At 40.3% G+C, this 22,647-nt stretch overlaps 1 protein-coding gene across 1 annotated transcript in view; it reads left to right on the top strand.

Moving 5' to 3' along the window:
- Positions 1-7,606: 7,606 nt before the first annotated feature.
- mus81 (mus81 structure-specific endonuclease subunit) overlaps positions 7,607-22,647 on the top strand; it is an 83,100-nt gene continuing 68,059 nt past the window's right edge. Inside the window, 2 exon segments of the mRNA XM_071672650.1 lie at positions 7,607-13,581; positions 14,217-14,374. Coding sequence (XP_071528751.1) covers positions 13,335-13,581; positions 14,217-14,374 — 405 coding nt within the window. The 5' untranslated portion in view covers positions 7,607-13,334.

The raw sequence follows: 22,647 nt of genomic DNA on the forward strand, positions 1-22,647 counted from the left end.
ATATTATTCTAGTATTACCTTTTTTTACCCAATACTTTTATGTATGGCACCGTACAGGCATTCTTCCAGTCCTCAGGCACCTCACTTTGGGCCATGAAAAAACTGAGTTAACCAGTCACCTCTTTGAGAAGTTCAACAGCAATTTTATCCACTGAAACTACTTTGGCACACTCCATCTTATGCAAGGCTTCACTGCCCCCTCCCAAGTAACAAAACCACTTTTTTATGTCTCGTACTTTGCATAACCCTGTGTCTCAAACATCCCACATCCACAACCTTATTATTTAACATCCATCTGTCCCTCAAAAAACTCACTCAATCTCTTTGCCTGTCACAACTTCTCCATCTGTTCCCATTTGTTCTTTTGTTTTCCTGCCACTGTTCACCCCCCTTCCAAGCCATTTATTCTCTCTGAAGTTTGCGAATACTATTTCATCTCTTCCCCCTTTTCAACCTTATCATCTTTCTCTTGACCATCTAGGTAAGTTGCCTATGGGCACTTATGAATGAGGATTTACTGACCTCATAGACTTGTGAATGAGGATCTACTGACCTCATACGTTTTTATTTGTGTTCGAAGGTGAAACCCAAAGGATGCACCTCACTTAAGGATGTAAAATGGTGCTTTAACTCCACATTAAGAGGATGGAACAGCTCATTTAGAACTGCAGAAAGGGCAATGGTGTTAGATGGTATTGTAAGACTGACTGATTTATTCAGATGTTGATGGATCAATATTTAATGGTGAAGAATGAAATTCAAGGATCTTATGTAGAAATATTACGTTATTGCGTATTGTTGGAGTCTTGGAAACTAAGCTTGTAAAGGAGATAAGCTCTCACCAGTTATGACCAGAGGGGTACATGATAGTAAGAAATGAAAGAAGCTAAAGAAGGAAGAGGATTAGCTATTAATAAAAGAGCCTGAAGTTTCAAGAACTAGAAATTAGCCCATTCTAGCTACCTAACTAATATCTCTGTTGTCCATTCCCTCTGGGAACTCTCTTCAAGGGGAAGGCCATAGTAAGTCTTCATTTATCCTTGACTTTACTGTCTTCCTTGCATACACCTTTCTGTGAGTCCTTCCTCCATTTCTATCCCTTCAGAACCCTTCCACTCTGTTTCCATGTCACAGGTGGCCTTCCTCTCACACTTACTCTTTAATCAATCTAGCAATACACTCTCCTTGTAAAATCCCATCTTGCATTCTTTCCTCTTGTCCAAACCACTTCATAGTACTACATTTCACCCACTCTATCCTGATACAGCTCATACCCTTTGCATTTCCTGCCATAATCTCTTGAGGCCCATTCAGAAAATAAATAATGGAATAGTAATTGTAGGGAAGAAGAGTATAGTGGTTTTATTAGTACATAATCCTCTGAAGAATTGTAATGAAATGAAGCAAATGTACAATGACAGCACCGATAATGGGTCATTTCAATTGCAAAGATATCGACAAGGGGAATTCCAATTATCATGCCAGGATAAAGTAAATGAGTATATAGGTTTTGTGATTCGTCTTTCGTTTAATAGCAATCTTCTAATTTCGTGGTAGGAGTAGAAAAAGTTTAACGTAACAACTGGTTATTAAAACGATAGCTTAGAACCATGAGGGTAATTTCTTTTTTAAAAAACTTCTGTACGTAGCAAATGTTAAGTGGATTGTGTGATCGCTGGCAAATTTGGACGTTCATTTCGTGTGTTTAGTGCTGTCTCATTGGTTGGTCTACCGACCACAACAACCTGCTGACACTGAGCCAACTTTTGAAAGACCAAGATTTGTAAATGTACCTTTTGATTAAGAAAGTACGACATTAGTGATTAAAACTGATTCGACGAATATCGCAGGCTTACTGATGGATTCGCACGAGTGATTTTGTAAAGTGAGAGCGTCCACCCTGCAGACATATGACGTATTTACAATATACAGTACAGATTATTTTGTTGATTCCTGTAGAAATATTGTGGTCACTGTTAGTGTTACAGAAAGTTTTACACTGGTATCGTCCCGTATCTAAACCTTATATATAATATATATATATATATAATATATATATATATATATATATATATATATATATATATATATATATATTATCCCGGTGGATAGGGGAGAAAGAATACTTCCCACGTATTCCCTTCGTGTCGTAGAAGGCGACTAAAAGGGAAGGGAGCGGGTGGCTGGAAATCCTCCCCTCTCATTTTTTTTTAATTTTCCAAAAGAAGGAACAGAGAAGGGGGCCAGGTGAGGATATTCCCTCAAAGGCCCAGTCCTCTGTTCTTAACGCTACCTCACTAATGCGGGAAATGGCGAATAGTATGAAAAAAAATATATATATTATATATATATATATATATATATATATATATATATATATATATATATATATATTATATCCCTGGGGATAGGGGATTAAGAATACTCCCCATGTATTCCCTGCGTGTCGTAGAAGGCGACTAAAAGGGGAGGGAGCGGGAGGCTGGAAATCCTCCCCTCTCGTTTTTTTTTTTTTTCCCAAAAGAAGGAACAGAGGGGGGCCAGGTGAGGATATTCCACAAAGGCCCAGTCCTCTGTTCTTAACGCTACCTCGCTAATGCGGGAAATGGCGAATAGTTTAAAAGAAAAAGAAAAAAGATATTATATATATATAATATATATATATATAATAGTATATATGTATATATATATATATAATATATATATATATTATATATATATATATATGTATGTATATATATGTATATATATATGTATATATATATATATATATATAATATATTATATATATATATATATATATATAATATATATATATATATATATATATACATATATATATACATACCGTGTCTTTATTCATGTATGTGCACACACACACACTAGCTAGTACCAAGTAGCCATTAACCCAGCCATAGCAATTTACCAGTCTTATAATGTTATTTGAAGTTGGTAGTGGCTTCTTATACTGTTACCTTGGTTAACGTCATATTTTTCTTGAGTTAGAGAAAAATTTCTATTCTCTATTTTTCTTCATATCATGAAGATAGTTCCCTGAATCACACTCTTTCATGTAAGGTACTTCCTGTGAATGTAAGGAATCCATTGATATGTACCAGTATGTCTTCCAAAACCATAATTTATTTCTATGCTGCCCCTAAACTTTTTTGTTATTTGCATTTAGAACCTCCCCATCCAAAAGAAACCCACCTTCCCATGCTCACATGTTGCATGCAGCTTCTGAGCTGCTGGAGCCTCATAAAAGGGGCTTAAAGAATTCAATGATAGTAGCTGAGTGTGATCTGTGCTATTTTTTCTTCACAAATGAATAGGGTGGCAATGGGGTGGATTCTGAATATTATGGAAAGTGAGGGATGGATTATTGTAAGAATTACTGAAATATGTTTAGAAATCATCTGAACCTATGGAAACCATACTCAATTTCTAGCAGCAGAAATTTATCTTATTTTTGTTGATATTTGAAAAGGAATATGTTTTTGTCTCATATTCATTCATTTGCAGTGCAATTTGCTTAGTGTGTAAGTGTTTGCTTCCACACATAGCTTTGTCGACTGTAACTTTGAAAGTTAATGTAAATCTCAGCCTTACAGCAAGGAAGATAAGAAATTAATTGTCCAAATCACACACTTTTCATTTAACTCACTCCTACCTGGGTGTTAAGGAGTCCATCAGTAAGCATTTCTTCACTTCCATAAGTTACTTCTTTAATTTTTTTTCATCCTTGATCACCATTTCCTGCATTAGTGAGGTAGTGCCAGGAACAGACAGAGAAAGGCCACATTTGTTCACATCCATTCTCTAACTGTCATGTGCAGTGTACCAAAGCCACAGCTCCCCATACACATTCAGGCCCCACAGGCCTTTTCATGGTTTACCCTTGCTGCTTCACATGCCCTGGTTCAGTCCATTGATAGCAAATCATATCATGTTGTTCCATATCTCTCTATCCCATGCCCACCTTTCACCCTCCTGCATGTTCAGGCTGCATTCACTCAAAATCTCTTTCACTCCCCTCCATCCCCAATTTGACCTCCCCTTTCTCCTCATCCCCTCCACTTCTGACACATATATACCTTTCTTCATGCATTGTCTCTATATGATCAATCCACTTCAGCAAACTCTCTTTAGCTCTCTCAACCAGTCTTTTTACTACTTCTCATACTACAGCATCATTTCCCGCATTAGCAAGCTAGCCCCAGGAACAAATGAAGAAAGGCCAAATTCACTCATATTCTTTCTTTAACTGTCATGTGCTGTGCACGAAAACCACAGCTCCTTATCCACAACCAGGCCCTACAGGCCTTTCCATGATTTACTTTGTCTGCTTTGCATGCCCTGGCTCAGTCCATTGACAGCATATTGACCCCTTTATACCACATTGCTTCAGATCTCTCAACCCTGTGCACACCTTTCACCCTTCTACATGACCTGGCCTAGATCACTCAGAATATTTTCAACTTCATCCCTCTACCTTAAGTTGGATTTCCCACCTTATCCTTGTCCTTTCCATGTATGATGCATGTACTCACTTTCTTAACCTGTTCTTGCTCATTCTCTCTATATGTCAAGACCATTTCAGCACACCCCTCGACTCTCTCAGCCACAGTTTTTTATTATGCCTCTCTCTTACCCTTTCATTACTTACTTGATCAAACCACCTCACTCTACTTATCATGCATTTCATTTCCCATACATCCACCCTCCTCCACACAAAATAATCTATATTCCATGGCTTGCATCCATAGAAAAATGTTGGTACTACTATACCTTCAAACATACTCTTTTCACCCTCCCTGTGATTTCTCTTTCCACGCATTCTTCAATGCTCCCAGAACCTTTGACCCCTCTCCTCCCTATCCCTATGACTCTCTTCTGCTTCCATGGTATCTAAAACACTTCACTTTCTCCAATTTTTCCCTTTTAAACTCTTGTCCCAACTAACCTATCCCTCATCCCTGCTAAACCTAATAACTTTGCTCCTCTGCACAAAATAATCTATATTCCATGTCTTGCATCCATGTAAAAGTGTTGGTACTACTGTACCTTCAAACATACTCTCTACTTCTTCCCTTCCAGTTAATGATTCCTCTTTCCACATATTCTTCATTGCTCCCAGAACCTTTGCCCCCTCTCCTTCCCTGTCTCTCTTCTGCTTCTATGGTTCCATTTGCTGCCATGTCTACTCCCAGGTATCTTAAACACTTTACCTTTTCTAGTTTTTCCTATTCAAATGTACACCCCAACTAACCAGACCCTCATCCCTTCTAAACCTAATAACCTAGCCTATATTCAACTTCCTACTTTTTTCCAGGCCCTTTTATCCTGTACAGACTTCATACTTGCCCCTCTTTCCAGGACTCTCGCATTGACCTCCCTCATCACCCTATCCATGAAAAATTATGCAGCCATGGTTACATCATATACCCCTGCCAGACCAACCTTCTGTTGAAGCCATATACTCTCTTCTCTGTCCACTCGTACAAATGCCTTACATCTTTGATAAAAACTTTTTACTGCTTCTAGCAGCTTTCCTCTTATACCGTATATTCTTAAGGCCTTCCACAAGACATCTCTATCAACCCCAATATTTGCTTTTTCCAGATCCATAAATGCCACATACAAATCTGTCTGTTTCTCTAAGTATTTCTCACATGCTTTCTTTAAAGCTAACACCTGATCCACACATCCTCTATCGCTTCTGACACCACACTGTTCCTTTTCAGTCAGATGCCCTGTAGATGCATTCAGCTTCTCAGTCACTATTATCCCATACAGGTACACTACCAATTTTCTGGCACCCTTGGTTCCAAAGCCTTGCTGGATTAACCATTTTGCCAGACCAACCATGGTCACGTAATAATAATTCATTAACACACCTCTAACCCATTCATTATACATCTTCCATGTGTCTAAAGTATACCATGGACTGTTAGAAATTTAAATTAAACAAATATTAAATGTAAATTAGATAAATATATGAAATACAGGTACTTGTACAATAGTACATTAATGAAGCAAGATTACAGGTATTAATTAAACAAGATTAAACAAAAATTACTGAGGTATAAGTTTGTTGAGTATTCCTGGTAAATTATATGGGAGGGTATTGATTGAGAGGGTGAAGGCATGTACAGAGCATCAGATTGGGGAAGAGCAGTGTGGTTTCAGAAGTGGTAGAGGATGTGTGGATCAGGTGTTTGCTTTGAAGAATGTATGTGAGAAATACTTAGAAAAGCAAATGGATTTGTATGTAGCATTTATGGATCTGGAGAAGGCATATGATAGAGTTGATAGAGATGCTCTGTGGAAGGTATTAAGAATATATGGTGTGGGAGGAAAGTTGTTAGAAGCAGTGAAAAGTTTTTATCGAGGATGTAAGGCATGTGTACGTGTAGGTAGAGAGGAAAGTGATTGGTTCTCAGTGAATGTAGGTTTGCGGCAGGGGTGTGTGATGTCTCCATGGTTGTTTAATTTCTTTATGGATGGGGTTGTTAGGGAGGTAAATGCAAGAGTTTTGGAAAGAGGGGCAAGTATGAAGTCTGTTGGGGATGAGAGAGCTTGGGAAGTGAGTCAGTTGTTGTTCGCTGATGATACAGCACTGGTGGCTGATTCATGTGAGAAACTGCAGAAGCTGGTGACTGAGTTTGGTAAAGTGTGTGGAAGAAGAAAGTTAAGAGTAAATGTGAATAAGAGCAAGGTTATTAGGTACAGTAGGGTTGAGGGTCAAGTCAATTGGGAGGTGGGTTTGAATGGAGAAAAACTGGAGGAAGTGAAGTGTTTTAGATATCTGGGAGTGGATCTGGCAGCGGATGGAACCATGGAAGCGGAAGTGGATCATAGGGTGGGGGAGGGGGCGAAAATTCTGGGAGCCTTGAAGAATGTGTGGAAGTCGAGAACATTATCTCGGAAAGCAAAAATGGGTATGTTTGAAGGAATAGTGGTTCCAACAATGTTGTATGGTTGCGAGGCGTGGGCTATGGATAGAGTTGTGCGCAGGAGGATGGATGTGCTGGAAATGAGATGTTTGAGGACAATGTGTGGTGTGAGGTGGTTTGATCGAGTGAGTAACGTAAGGGTAAGAGAGATGTGTGGAAATAAAAAGAGCGTGGTTGAGAGAGCAGAAGAGGGTGTTTTGAAGTGGTTTGGGCACATGGAGAGAATGAGTGAGGAAAGATTGACCAAGAGGATATATGTGTCGGAGGTGGAGGGAACGAGGAGAAGAGGGAGACCAAATTGGAGGTGGAAAGATGGAGTGAAAAAGATTTTGTGTGATCGGGGCCTGAATATGCAGGAGGGTGAAAGGAGGGCAAGGAATAGAGTGAATTGGAGTGATGTGGTATACCGGGGTTGACGTGCTGTCAGTGGATTGAATCAAGGCATGTGAAGCGTCTGGGGTAAACCATGGAAAGCTGTGTAGGTATGTATATTTGCGTGTGTGGACGTATGTATATACATGTGTATGGGGGGGGGGTTGGGCCATTTCTTTCGTCTGTTTCCTTGCGCTACCTCGCAAACGCGGGAGACAGCGACAAAGTATAATAATAAACAAAAATTAAGTGAAATTTTATTGATTTCTTTACAAAGAATACTGTAGCACTGCTGCTCCCAGAGTGGTAGATTTTAGACTTTTATTGGAACTGTAAAGCTAATCACAAAGGTCTGGAAGTGGAAGGCAGTCAGAATTACTGTGTTTCGTCTTGGATTTCTGATGTTGCAGGTGAGACATCTGGGGTACTTGAAGTTAAAGCTACAGGATTTACAGATTTACCAGTAGGCTTACTGCTGCGAAACACATTCTCCTTTGCTATCTTCTTCAGCACATTTTCAGCAAAGTTGCCTGATGTGTAGATTTTTTTCATAGTTTTTCTAACCGTCATTTGCTTCTTGGAATCACTGTCTGCATAGAATTTTAATATTTTCTCCCTTTGTTTCTTTATATCATAAACAGTTGATACACCACTACTGTAGATGTCACACAGCTTACGCTCTGAAACACCACGGTCCATTTTTTCAACAGTTCCACTTTATCTTGGATCGATATGGACTGGTGTTTAAATTTGACACCATGACTGACACTCTCATATGTCTTAGAAACCATAGCTAGGGATATATTTAAGTAAAATAAGCTAAGAATCTCACAGAATTGCTGTATCACCACCAACAAGTGCAGTGTAAAGAATGTAAATAAGCGTGCCGTACACATAACACCATCTGTGGCCCCCCAGTAAACTTGTCTGGTGGCCGTGGTAATTTCAAGTTCCCTCACATAATTTTGTCCAGACTAAAGGAGGAGCCGAACCATCAGTTGCCGGAAATTCGGTGGTGTACCTGTACTACTTGCCAGGAACATTCAGCAAACAAACTTATACCTCTGTAATTTGAACACCCACCTTTATCCCTTTGCCTTTGTACAATGGTACTATACATGCATTCTGCCAGTCCTCAAGCACCTCACCATGATCCATACGCACATTGAAAATCGTAGCTAACTAATCAGTAACACAGTCACTCCCTTTCTTGAAATATCTGCAATACCATACATTCCAGCTGCCTTGCCACATTTTATCTGATGTAAGAAACCTTCTTGTATTTCACTTTCTGAAAGATAGAATAAAGAGCCAAGTGGGAATACTCATCCTCATCAAAAGATCAGTCTAGAGTGTTGGAATGTATGTGGATGTAACCAAGACAAGAAGAAAGGAGTGATAGTATGTTTGGGAAAAGAAACCTGTATGTTCTGGCTATGAGTGAAACAAAGCTCTAGGGCAAAGTGGCAGAATGGTTTGGAAATGTCACAGGAGCAAAGTCAAGGGTTAGTGAGAGGACATGAGCTAAGGAAGGAGTAGCACTACTGCTGAAGCAGGAATTGTGGGCATTTTAAAAGATTGTAAGAAAGTGAGCTTTAGACTGATGTGGGTAAAAATGAAAGTGGATGGCAAGAGATGTGATTATTAGTGCTTATGTTCCTGGCCATGAGAATAAAAGACATGAGAGACATGTGTTTTAGGAACAGATGAGTGAGTGTGTCAGTTATTTAGATGCAAGAGACTGGGTATTAGTGATGGGTGATTTAAATGTGAAGGTGAGTAATGTGGCAGTTGAGGGTATAAATAGGAGAGCATGGGAATTTAGTAAAGTTAATGGAAATGTTGATCAGTTTGTGGAGTTGTTTGGTGAAAAAGGACTATTTATTGGAAATACCTGACTTAAAAAGAGGGAGATACACAAGTATACATATGTGAGTAGGGAAAATGGACAGCAGACATTATTTGATTACATATTAATGGATCAGCAGGCAAAAGTGAGACTTTTAGTTATGAATGTGCTGAGAGAGGCAGCTGATAGGATATCTAATCAATACCTTATAGAAGTGAGGGCGAAGATTTTTAGAGTTTTTAGAACAGAGGTAATATTAGTGATGGACGATTTAAATGTGAAGTTGAGTAATGTGGCAGTTTAGAGTATAACTAGGGGGGCATGGGGAATAAAGTAAAGTGAATAGAAATGGTGATCATCTTGTGGAGTTGTGTGCTGAAAAAGGACAGTTTATTAGGAATACCTGATTTAAAAAGGGGGATATACACAAGTATATGTATGCTAGTAAGGAAAATGTTCAGCAGACATTATTTGATTACATATTGATTTATTGGCATGCAAAAGTGAGACTTGTGGATATCAATGTGCTGAGAGGGGTGCTGGTGAGATGTTTAATCACTACCTTGTAGAGGTGAGGATGAAGATTTTAAGATTTTTTTGGGAAGAAGTTGATATTATTTGGGAGAAGAGAGTGGTAAGAGTAAGTGAGCTTGGAAAAGCAACTTGTGCAAAGAGATATCTTGAGAGATTGAGAACAGAATGGCAGAGAGTGAATGAAGGTAGGGTACTGGGTAAGGAATAGGAGGTAATTAGGGAAGCATTGATATCGTGTGTGAGAAATGCACATGACATGCAAAAGGTGGAAGAGAGAGTCATGGGGAGTGATTTAGTATAAAAAAAGATACTTCTATTGCACCTTAAGATTACATAATTACCACATTGAAAATTACAGTACATTTCAGCAGCAAGGGAAAGTTATGTGAAATTTTTTTTACAAGAGTCCACTTGAGAGGGGGGAAAAGTGGATCATGCCTGTTTTAAGTATATTATACTGTTATATGCTTATAGATGTCAGTGTTTTAGAAAGAACATTTTATATATCATTGACTTCTCAAAGCATGTTAATAACTTATTTTCAAACTCAAAGCATGTTAATAACTTATTTTCAAACATTTTCAAAATACACACTGGCCATATCATAAGTATGTTAGTATATTATCATAATACAATATCAGTTGCCTTTCCTGCCTTAGTGAGGTAACATCAAGAGCAAATGAACAACAACCTCACTTGCCCACATCCTGTCTCTGTCATGCATAATGCATTAAAACCAGAGCCCATCACCCATAGCCAAATCCCATAGACCACTCCACAGTTTATCTTTACTACTTCATCTGCCCTGTTTTAGCCCAATGACAGTACATTGCCCCAGTATATCATATCAGTCCAGATGATATTATACAGTGCCTGCCAATCTTCCTCCTGAATATTCAAGCCCTAGTAGCTCAAAGCTTCCTTCATTCCATCTTTCCATTTTGTCTTGGTCTCCTCCTTCCCCTTACTCCTTCCACTTCTGACACGTGTACCTTCTTGTCAATCTTTCGATACCCATCCTTTCCATATGCTTATATTGTTTCGGCATGGCTTGTTTGGTTCTCTCATTCAGACTGCACTTACCACCAAACCCCTCTCTGACACTTTCACTTCTTACTGTCTCATACTAATATCATCCTCTGCCGTTTCATTTTGTACACATTCTCCATCCTTCTTTCCAGTGCATTCAAGGCTCAAAACTCATGTCCATACAACACTGTTGGGACTACTATATGTTCAAACATGCCCTTTATTGCCTGTACATACACTGACCTTTACCTATCACATGACTTACTTCAACCCATATGGTTCCATTTGCCACCATTTCCACTTACAGATACCAAAAACTCATCATTTCTTCCAGATCCTTCGTTTCAAACATGTACTCAAACTAACCTTCCTCACCACTCTGCTGCATCTTATCACCATACTTTTATTCAAATTAACTCACAGCTTCCTCCCTTTACACACAATCCCCAACCCTGACACCTGCTTCTGGAGTATCTCTCTGGAATCTGCTGCCAGAGCCATGTCATCTACAAATAGCAACCAACTCACCTCCCCAAATTCCCCCTCATTTATCCTCTGCATACTGCAGACCTGCCCTTTGCCTCAAAATCCTCATTTTACTTACATTACCACCCTGTCCATGAACAGATGAAACAACCTTGGTGATAGACCCTTAATGCAAACCCACCTTCACCAAGCATCACTAACCTTTCTTCTCTCCTGCTTTCACACATGCCTTCCTTTTCCAATGACAACTCCTCCCTGCATTTAGTAGCTTTTCTTTTCCACCATAAATTCATAAGTTTCACAAGGCATTTATGTCCACCCCATTACATTCTTCTTCCAGATCTATAAATACCATTCTCTCCAAGTATTTCTCAGAGAATCTTCAAGCTAAGTATCTCTGACACTGAGCCAGTCCCACTCCTGAAACCATGTTGCTCCTCCGCAATCATTAGCTTTGTGTATGCCCCCTACCCCTTCAATCACCATACTCCCATTCACCTTTGCTAGGTATCTGTACTCAATAGACTTATGTCTCTTGTTCAAAGATTCTCCCTTATCTGTACATAAAGGCACTGTGTATGCATTTTGCATCCTGTGGCACCTCACCTTGGGTCATACAAACATCAAACAGCTTGATAACCAATCAGTAATACTGACATCCCCTTTCTTGAGAACCTCTACTGTAGTTCTATCCAGTCCTCCTGCTTTCCACACTTCATCTCACACAATGCTCTCTTGACTTCCTTTCACTTTACCATAACAAATGCCTTAGCTCTTGCACTCCACAAGCCACACTGTCCAAAACATGACAAGTCCTTCTCCTTGTCAACCAACACATTCATTATTCCTTCAAAATACTCACCCCATCTCCTCTTCACATCTTTGCCTGTTCTATTCATTGTTGCCCCTCTATTCTCCTGTTTTCCCTCTTAACTGTTCACCTCCATCCAGAACATTTTCATATTCTTCCTGATACTCATCATTACTCTCTTACCTCATCTCTCATTTGCTATCTTCATTTCCCTTACCTTTTGACCTGTTGCTTTCTCTTGTACTCCCATTCACTTGCACTCCATCCCTTCAGGTACTGTCTAAACACCCCTTCTCTCTCTCTCTCTCTAGCAATTTAACTTCCTCGTTCCACCTCTCTACCTTTTTTTTATGCTTTCACATCCCTCTTTCAGTATGCAATATACTTCACCCATACTTTTCAGCACTGCTTATATAGATTCCTTTCAGTCCTATCCCACTACCCTAGTTTCTTTTACTTGTACCTTATGCAATTTTTCACTTATTCTCTCTTGGTATATGATAACATTCTGCTTGACATCCTTATCTAATACAATGATAGTACTTAAAGGGTAAAGGAACATCTTGGTAGAAAAGTGCAGATAAGGTCTTTTTCATTTGATAACTTTATTTGGCAATACATTTGTCAATTGGGAGGTGAGTTTGAATGGAGAAAAACTGGAGGAAGTAAAGTGTTTTAGATATCTGGGAGTGGATCTGTCAGCGGATGGAACCATGGAAGCGGAAGTGGATCATACGGTGGGGGAGGGGGCGAAAATTTTGGGAGCCTTGAAAAATGTGTGGAAGTCGAGAACATTATCTCGGAAAGCAAAAATGGGTATGTTTGAAGGAATAGTGGTTCCAACAATGTTGTATGGTTGCGAGGCGTGGGCTATGGATAGAGTTGTGCGCAGGAGGATGGATGTGCTGGAAATGAGATGTTTGAGGACAATGTGTGGTGTGAGGTGGTTTGATCGAGTAAGTAACGTAAGGGTAAGAGAGATGTGTGGAAATAGAAAGAGCGTGGTTGAGAGAGCAGAAGAGGGTGTTTTGAAATGGTTTGGGCACATGGAGAGAATGAGTGAGGAAAGATTGACCAAGAGGATATATGTGTCGGAGGTGGAGGGAACGAGGAGAAGAGGGAGACCAAATTGGAGGTGGAAAGATGGAGTGAAAAGGATTTTGTGTGATCGGGGCCTGAACATGCAGGAGGGTGAAAGGAGGGCAAGGAATAGAGTGAATTGGAGCGATGTGGTATACAGGGGTTGACGTGCTGTCAGTGGATTGAATCAAGGCATGTGAAGCGTCCGGGGTAAACCATGGAAAGCTGTGTAGGTATGTATATTTGCGTGTGTGGACGTGTGTATGTACATGTGTATGGGGGGGGTTGGGCCATTTCTTTCGTCTGTTTCCTTGCGCTACCTCGCAACCGCGGGAGACAGCGACGAGGTATAAAAAAAAAAAAAAAAAAAAAGCCATTTGTTTGGAGGAGGTTGGCCTTGTGCGGCTCTGAATTAGCTGCCATCAGAGGAGGAGGTTCTGAAGAGGAATCAGGTATCATAAAGGGTAGGTCCTCTCTAGTTGATATAACATTTCTAAGACTGTCTTTTTTCATCTGGGTATGCTCATAGATGCTCTTTGGGGTCTGTCTGTAGATTAAAATTGTAGATTTTAGTGGATGAAGAATGTCTTCTCTACCATAGGCAAAACATTGAAGGAATCCATTTATTTTCCCTTTCCTTTCTTCTTCTCTTTACACAAAACTATTTCTTTCATCTTGACAGTGAAGGTTTAGTGCAGTTACCAGTGGCCAGTGAATAGATGTAGGTGAGGAGTCGTTAGATGTTGTTTTACCCCACCCTGTGATCTTGTGGGCCTGGGTGGGTTGCTGTATGGATGTTAAATCCTGTGAATGAGTATTTATTGGCTTCAAGTATTTTATAATGGTTGAAGGGTGTGAATTATATGGATACAGCTCATTTTCAAGAGGTAAAAATGTTGTTTTAACATTCTCTCCTTTGCTTCCTCCAAGCAGGTTCTCTGAAATATTCAAAGGGCTCTACTTATAGTAGAAAAATGGTTTTACATCCTTCAAAACCTACATTTTGGCACCATGTGTTTAAGGGCATTTATGTTTTGTAGAATGAAAAGTCATGCATCATAAATAATTCTATGATAAATGGAGTATTTCTGCTTTTCAGAATATATCATGAATGTAGAGGAAGGGGTTAGAAGAAAAAAGTATCGTCGTACAAAGCGTGTTATTAGTCACTCAAATCCACTTTTTGATAAATGGCTCATGGAGTGGCAAGCAGAGGCAGAGCAGAGAAATTCAATGAGGAAGCACAACTATCAGAGGGTAAGTTTTAATTGGATTATGCTGTTATGTAATATAGAAGTGCACTGTTAGTGCTGTACAGTCTTTATACATGAGTTGTAAAATCTGCCCTATGGCTGAGCTGGGTTGATAGGGCTTCATATATGCTTTAAAGAACAGTCATTGTTCTATGTCAGAGACATTATTCTATTCATATTCTTTATTTGTGGTGATTGCCATTCCACCAAAAATGAGAAACAATTTAAAGGATGCCACTACGAAGAACAATTGCTCAGTGGTTGTTAAATTCTTCTGGGATAAAAGTAATCATGTCATGGCTTAGTAATCTTTGTTTTGCAAAATGAATTTACAACTAAACTTAAATGTTCTATTTTTTTTTATTTTGCTTTGTTGCTGTCTCCCGCGTTAGCGAGGTAGCGCAAGGAAACAGACGAAAGAATGGCCCATCCCACCCACATACACATGTATATACATACATGTCCACACACGCAAATATACATACCTATACATCTCAGTGAACACGTATATATACACACACAGACATTTACATATATACACATGTACATAATTCATACTGTCTGCCTTTATTTATTTCCCATCACCACCCCGCCACACATGGAATAACAACCCCCTCCCCTCTCATGTGTGTGAGGTAGCGCTAGGAAAGACAACAAAGGCCCCATTCGTTCACACTCAGTCTCTAGCTGTCATGTAATAATGCACCGAAACCACAGCTTCCTTTCCACATCCAGGCCCCACAGAAACTTTCCATGGTTTACCCCAGACACTTCAAATGCCCTGGTTCAATCCATTGACAGCACATCGACCCCGGTATACCACATCGTTCCAATTCATTCTATTCCTTGCACGCCTTTCACCCTCCTTCATGTTCAGGTAACGATCACTCAAAATCTTTTTCACTCCATCTTTCCACCTCCAGTTTGGTCTCCCACTTCTCCTCGTTCCCTCCACCTCTGACACATATATCCTCTTGGTCAATCTTTCCTCACTCATTCTCTCCATGTGACCAAACCATTTCAAAACACCCTCTTATGCTCTCTCAACCACACTCTTTTTATTTCCACACATCTCTCTTACCCTATTATTACTTAATCAATCAAACCACCTCACACCACATATTGTCCTCAAACATCTCATTTCCAGCACATCCACCCTCCTGTGCACAACTCTATCCATAGCCCACGCCTCGCAACCATACAGCATTGTTGGAACCACTATTCCTTCAAACATACCCATTTTTGCTTTCCAAGATAATGTTCTCGACATCCAAACATTCTTCAAGGCTCACAGAATTTTTGCCCCCTCCCCCACCTTATGATTCACTTCCGCTTCCATGGTTCCATCCGCTGCCAGATCCACTCCCAGATATCTAAAACACTTTACTTCCTCCAGTTTTTCTCCATTCAAACTTACCTCCCAATTGACTTGACCCTCAACCCTACTGTACCTAATAACCTTGCTCTTATTCACATTTACTCTTAACTTTCTTCTTCCACACACTTTACCAAACTCAGTCACCAGCTTCTGCAGTTTCTCACATGAATCAGCCACCAGCGCTGTATCATCAGCGAACAACAACTGACTCACTTCCCAAGCTCTCTCATTCACAACAGACTTCATACTTGCCCCTCTTTCCAAAGCTCTTACATTCACCTCCCTAACAACCCCATCCATAAACAAATTAAACAACCATGGAGACATCACACACCCCTGCCGCAAACCTACATTCACTGAGAACCAATCACTTTCCTCTCTTCCTACACGTACACATGCCTTACATCCTCGATAAAAACTTTTCACTGCTTCTAACAACTTGCCTCCCACACCATATGTTCTTAATACCTTCCACAAAGCATTTCTATCAACTCTATCATATGCCTTCTCCAGATCCATAAATGCTACATACAAATCCATTTGCTTTTCTAAGTATTTCTCAATACATTCTTCAAAGCAAACACCTGATCCACACATCCTCTACCACTTCTGAAACCACACTGCTCTTCCCCAATCTGATGCTCTGTACATGCCTTCACCCTCTCAATCAATACCCTCGCATATAGTTTACCAGGAATACTCAACAAACTTATACCTCTGTAATTTGAGCACTCACTCTTATCCCCTTTGCCTTTGTACAATGGCACTATGCAAGCATTCCGCCAATCCTCAGGCGCCTCACCATGAATCATTTTTTTTTTTTTTTTTTTGCTTTGTTGCTGTCTCCCGCGCTTAGCGAGGTGGCGCAAGGAAACAGACGAAAGAAATGGCCCAACCCACCCCCATACACATGTATATACATACACGTCCACACACGCAAATATACATACCTATACATCTCATTGTACACATATATATACACATACAGACACATACATATATACCCATGCACACAATTCACACTGTCTGCCTTTATTCATTCGCATCGCCACCCCACCACACCTGGAATACCATCCCCCTCCCCCCTCGTGTGTGCGAGGTATCGCTAGGAAAAGACAACAAAGGCCCCATTCGTTCACACTCAGTCTCTAGCTGTCATGCAATAATGCCCGAAACCACAGCTCCCTTTCCACATCCAGGCCCCACACAACTTTCCATGTTTACCCCAGACGCTTCACATGCCCTGATTCAATCCACTGACAGCACGTCAACCCCGGTATACCACATCGATCCAATTCACTCTATTCCTTGCCCGCCTTTCACCCTCCTGCATGTTCAGGCCCCGATCACTCAAAAGCTTTTTCACTCCATCTTTCCACCTCCAATTTGGTCTCCCACTTCTCCTCGTTCCCTCCACCTCCAACACATATATCTTCTTGGTCAATCTTTCCTCACTCATTCTCTCCATGTGCCCAAACCATTTCAAAACACCCTCTTCTGCTCTCTCAACCACGCTCTTTTTATTTCCACACATCTCTCTTACCCTTACATTACTTACTCGATCAAACCACCTCACACCACACATTGTCCTCAGACATCTCATTTCCAGCACATCCACCCTCCTGCGCACAACTCTATCCATAGCCCACGCCTCGCAACCATACAACATTGTTGGAACCACTATTCCTTCAAACATACCCATTTTTGCTTTCCACACCAGTCAATAATACAACCACACCCTTTTTTAATAAATTCCACTGCTGCCTTGCCAGCTTTCATCTTCAGCAAAGCTTTTACTACCTCTTCTCTGTTTACTAAATTATTTTCCCTAACCCTCTCACTTTGCACACCACCTCGACCAAAACACCCTATATCTGCCACTCTATCATCAGACACATTCAACAAACCTTCAAAATACTCACTCCATGTCCTTCTCACATCACCACTACTTGTTATCACCTCCCCATTAGCCCCCTTCACTGAAGTTCCCATTTGTTCCCTAGTCTTACGCACTTTATTTACCTCCTTCCAAAACATCTTTTTATTCTCCCTAAAATTTAATGATACTCTCTCACCCCAACTCTCATTTGCCCTCTTTTTCACCTCTTGCACCTTTCTCTTGACCTTCTGCCTCTTTCTTTTATACATCTCCACCTCATTTGCATTTTTTCCCTGCAAAAATCGTCCAAATGCCTCTCTCTTCTCTTTCACTAATAATCTTACTTCTTCATCCCACCACTCACTACCCTTTCTAATCAATCCACCTCGTACACTTCTCATGCCACAAGCATCTTTTGTGCAAGCCATCACTGCTTCCCTAAATACATCCCATTCCTCCCCCACTCCCCTTGCCTCCTTTGTTCTCACCTTTTTCCATTCTGTACTCAGTCTCTCCTGGTACTTCCTCACACAAGTCTCCTTCCCAAGCTCACTTACTCTCACCACTCTCTTCACCCCAACATTCTCTCTTCTTTTCTGAAAACCCCTACAAATCTTCACCTTCGCCTCCACAAGATAATGATCAGACATCCCTCCAGTTGCACCTCTCAGCACATTAACATCCAAAAGTCTCTCTTTCGCGCGCCTATCAATTAACACGTAATCTAATAACGCTCTCTGGCCATCTCTCCTACTTACATACGTATACTTATGTATATCTCTCTTTTTAAACTAGGTATTCCCAATCACCAGTCCTTTTTCAGCACAAGCTCTTCACCATTTCCATTTACAACACTGAACACCCCATGTAAACCAATTATTCTCTCAACTGCCACATTACTCACCTTTGCATTCAAATCACCCATCACTATAACCCGGTGTTGTGCATCAAAACCACTAACACACTCATTCAGCTGCTCCACAACACTTGCCTCTCATGATCTTTCTTCTCATACCCAGGTGCATTTGCACCAATAATCACCCATCTCTCTCCATCAACTTTCAGTTTTACCCATATCAATCTAGAATTTACTTTCTTACACTCAATCACATACTCTCACAACTCCTGTTTCAGGAGTAGTGCTACTCCTTCCCTTGCTCTTGTCCTCTCACTAACCCCTGACTTTACTCCCAAGACATTCCCAAACCACTCTTCCCCTTTACCCTTGAGCTTTGTTTCACTCAGAGCCAAAACATCCAGGTTCTTTCGTCAAACATACTACCTATCTCTCCTTTTTTCTCATCTTGGTTACATCCACACACATTTAGACACCCCAGTCTGAGCTTTGAGGAGGATGAGCACTCCCCGCGTGACTCCTTCTGTTTCCCCTTTTAGAAAGTTAAAATACAAGGAGTGGAGGGTTTCTGGCCCCCCGCTCCCGTCCCCTTTAGTTGCCTTCTACGACACGTGAGGAATGCGTGGGAAGTATTCTTTCTCCCGTATCCACTATTAAATGTTCTACTTTCATTATTATTTGTTTCCAGCTTGCTGCATACACACATGGTTGTACATAGCATCCACTCTGATCTCCCACTCAGCCACACGCTTTCTAGATCCATGAATGTCACTCCTCATTCTGTTCACTCTTTGAGTACTTCACCTTTTTTATGGAATTTTATAAGCTGCTTATACTAGTCTTTCATTCCAGAATTGTGTGTCATGTATAGATATTAATATAGAATGAACTGATCTATTTAACAAATTGCTATTTGTGAACTAGATTATTTATTCGCTAGTCTTTTTTTACAGTGCACTAGAGGAGTACCTGTTTCTTAGCACTCCATCTGGTACTTTATCATCTATTGTCTGTTTCTGCTAAATGTGTTATCCATATTTGAAAATAGAACATTCCCTGTTTAATTATATTCAATGTTCCTTATCCTTTGAAATGTCAGAAATGAAAGCTCTGACTTAATTATTTTAGTGCACCGTGGTCTTCTTTCTCAGTCTGCTTCATTTACAATCATGCATCAGTCTTATCCCATCTTTCCTTACATGATCAACCCTACTAAGTCCTCATATTGCCCTCAAGAATTTAATTTGTAACACATCCATCCTCTTTCTTTTGCATTTAATGCCCAAGACTTGCACCCATACAACACTGTTGGGACTTCAGTGACATCATACATACTCATCTTTAACCTTACAGTAAGTAACCTCTCCTTTTGCTCCTTGGTGCACATAGGACCTTTGCCCTTTCATCCATTGTGTGATTGTTCCATCTGCTGTCATGTCCATTCCCAGGTATCTAAAGCACTCCATTTGCTTTAGGCTCTTCTTATTGAAACCCATACACTAACCAACCTGTCTCACCCTCATGCTGAAGCACATTACCTTACTTTTATTCAAATCAGCTCAAAACTGTCCTCTGTAAACAGCAGCTGACTTTACCCCTCTCCACTCTGTATACTGTAGATCTGCCCCTCTTTCCATGACCCTCAGGTGTACCTCCCTCAATACTTCATCCATAATCGTTTTAAGGAGCCATCATAATATTGCAGTCCCTTAATGCAGATCTTCCTTCACTTGGAACAACTCACCCTCCTCCCTCTTTACTTACACATACACCTTACCTTCATGATAAAAACTCCTCACTGCATATAGTAGCTTTCTACCCTCACCATATATTCATAACTTCCACAAAACTTTTATTACCCTTAGATGCTTCTTCTTTGGGTTCATAAATGCCACATACAAATCCCTCTCTTTGTCCAAGTATTTCTTACTCAGCAAACACCTTATCCTTTTTTGCTCTGCCACTTTTGAAACCACATTGCTTCTTAATCTGGGACTTTTTGCATGCCATCAGCCTGTAAATCATCACTGTTCCATTCACTTTACCAAGTATTTTCAATAGACTTATACTTCTGTTAATCAAGTATTTACAGTTATCCCACTTATGTTTACTTAATGGCACTATACAGGCTTTCTGCTTGTCCTCAGGCATCTCACCAAGGGCCATACACATATTGGGGATCTAGACTAACCAATAAACAAACACAGCCTCTCTCTTCTTTGAGAAATTTATCTGCATTCCCATCCACTCCTGGTGCTTTGCCTTACTTCATCTTATGCAAAGCTTTCATCACTCCCTCTCTTTTCACCATTCTGTTTGCCATTACTCTCACACCTCACACCACCTTGCCCTAAGCACTCCACATCCACCACCCTATCATTTAACACAAAATGCTCACTTCATCTCTTTCTCACCTTTCCTTTGCCTGTTACTACTACTCCATCTGCTTACTTTACTGATGTTACCACTTGTTCTCTTGTTCTTATTAGTTTTCACCTCCAAAAATATTTTCATAACCTCCTTGAAGTTTGCCAGTATTCTCTCACCCCATCTCTCAGATGCCTATTTTTCAGCCCTTGCACTGTTCTCTTTACTCTTGATGTTTTCTCTTGTACATCTCCCAGTAACTCATACTCCTTCCCTACATGTACCAACAAGCTGTTCATATCATGCATTAGTTGAAAACTTGAATATGCCTCTCAAGTTTGGTATCTGCACTTAGATTACAAAGAACTTAATAGAGAGGGCCCATAAGAGGGCAACAAAGATAAAACCTGTATATCATAGATAGAAACTTAGAGACAGGAGTAAGGTTAAAATTCCCCCTCTCTTGCATTTTCTTTCTTGAAAAGTGGGAACATTAGAATACGCCTAGCAAGGATTTTTTTCTTTAAGGTCTCTGGATAGAGAGATCGAAGAAATATGTTTGATAAGGAAAGCCTGGATGTTCTAGCTCAGAATGAATTGAAATGAAATTGAAGAATAAGGGGGTTGAGTAGATTGGGAGAGAACAGAAATATAAGATGAGATAAGACTTTTGATGAGGAATGAGCTAATGGACTTTTTAGAGTCCAAGGTTGATATGGGTTAGAATGAAAGTAGACTTTAAGAGTTGGGTGGTTGCTGGTGCCTATGCGCTAGGTAATGAGAGGAGTGAAGGAGAAGGAAAATATTTTGGGAGGAGCTAGATGAGCTCTTTAGCAGCTTTCATGTAAGGGATCGAATTATACTTCTTGGGAATCTGTTGATAATGGTAGGAAGGCAGCCACCGACAAAGGAGATATATTACTGGTATTTGGGAGGGCTAGTGATGGCTGCATAGTGAACCAGTACTTCAGTGGTTGTCAAGTTGCACTCCTCTGACCCAGGCAGTTGTCTTTCATTTCTGCTTCACCCACCCTTGGACTGCTGGCATTATGTCCACAAATGTACAATCTCTCCTTGTCACACATAATACTTGACAACACTTACCTCAGAACTCATTCTTCATATCTCTAGATTTTCCTGTGGTGAGCACTGTGGATTAGTCCTGCCTTTTGGCAAAATGGCAGAAACAGTAGTTAGGAGTAGTTGATAGGAGCAGTAGGTAGGAAAATTAGGTGGAAGCATTATGTAGTTGTCAATAGGAGCCTGTGAAGACAATGCACTAGAGTTGCCCTCTGCCAGTGGCCTGTTCAGGGTGAGGCACTAAGGGCTTTGAAGCGGTACTGGAGTTCACCAGTTATGGAGACTGTATTTGCCTTAGCCATCCCCTTGAGGAAGTTCCCAAAGGGATTGACATAAAAAATATAGATAGGTATGTAGATGGAATCTGAATGCATAGGCGGTGGCTGTGGCTACTGATGGTAAGTCCCAGATGTGAAAGTGGGTAAAATTTTGTGCTGTCTATAGAAATAGGAATGGTGATCTGGAAAATGTTGGAAAGGAAAGGCAAATACATAGATATATATTTGAATTAATGGGGTTGGGGGTCTGCAGACATTAATGGATGGTGTGTAAATGACACATGTGGAATGGAGAGGTTATTAAGTATAAGTATGTTAAGAGGAGCACTATTTGTTAAAAGAATATTTTTTCATGTCCATTAAACAGAAATCTGTGATATGAGGCTCCATTAGAAGAGGACTCGCTATAAAATTGTACGTATATGTATAGAGAGAACAT

This window comes from Panulirus ornatus, chromosome 17, assembly GCF_036320965.1.
Source record: "Panulirus ornatus isolate Po-2019 chromosome 17, ASM3632096v1, whole genome shotgun sequence".
In the NCBI taxonomy this organism is placed as follows: Eukaryota; Metazoa; Arthropoda; class Malacostraca; order Decapoda; family Palinuridae; genus Panulirus; species Panulirus ornatus.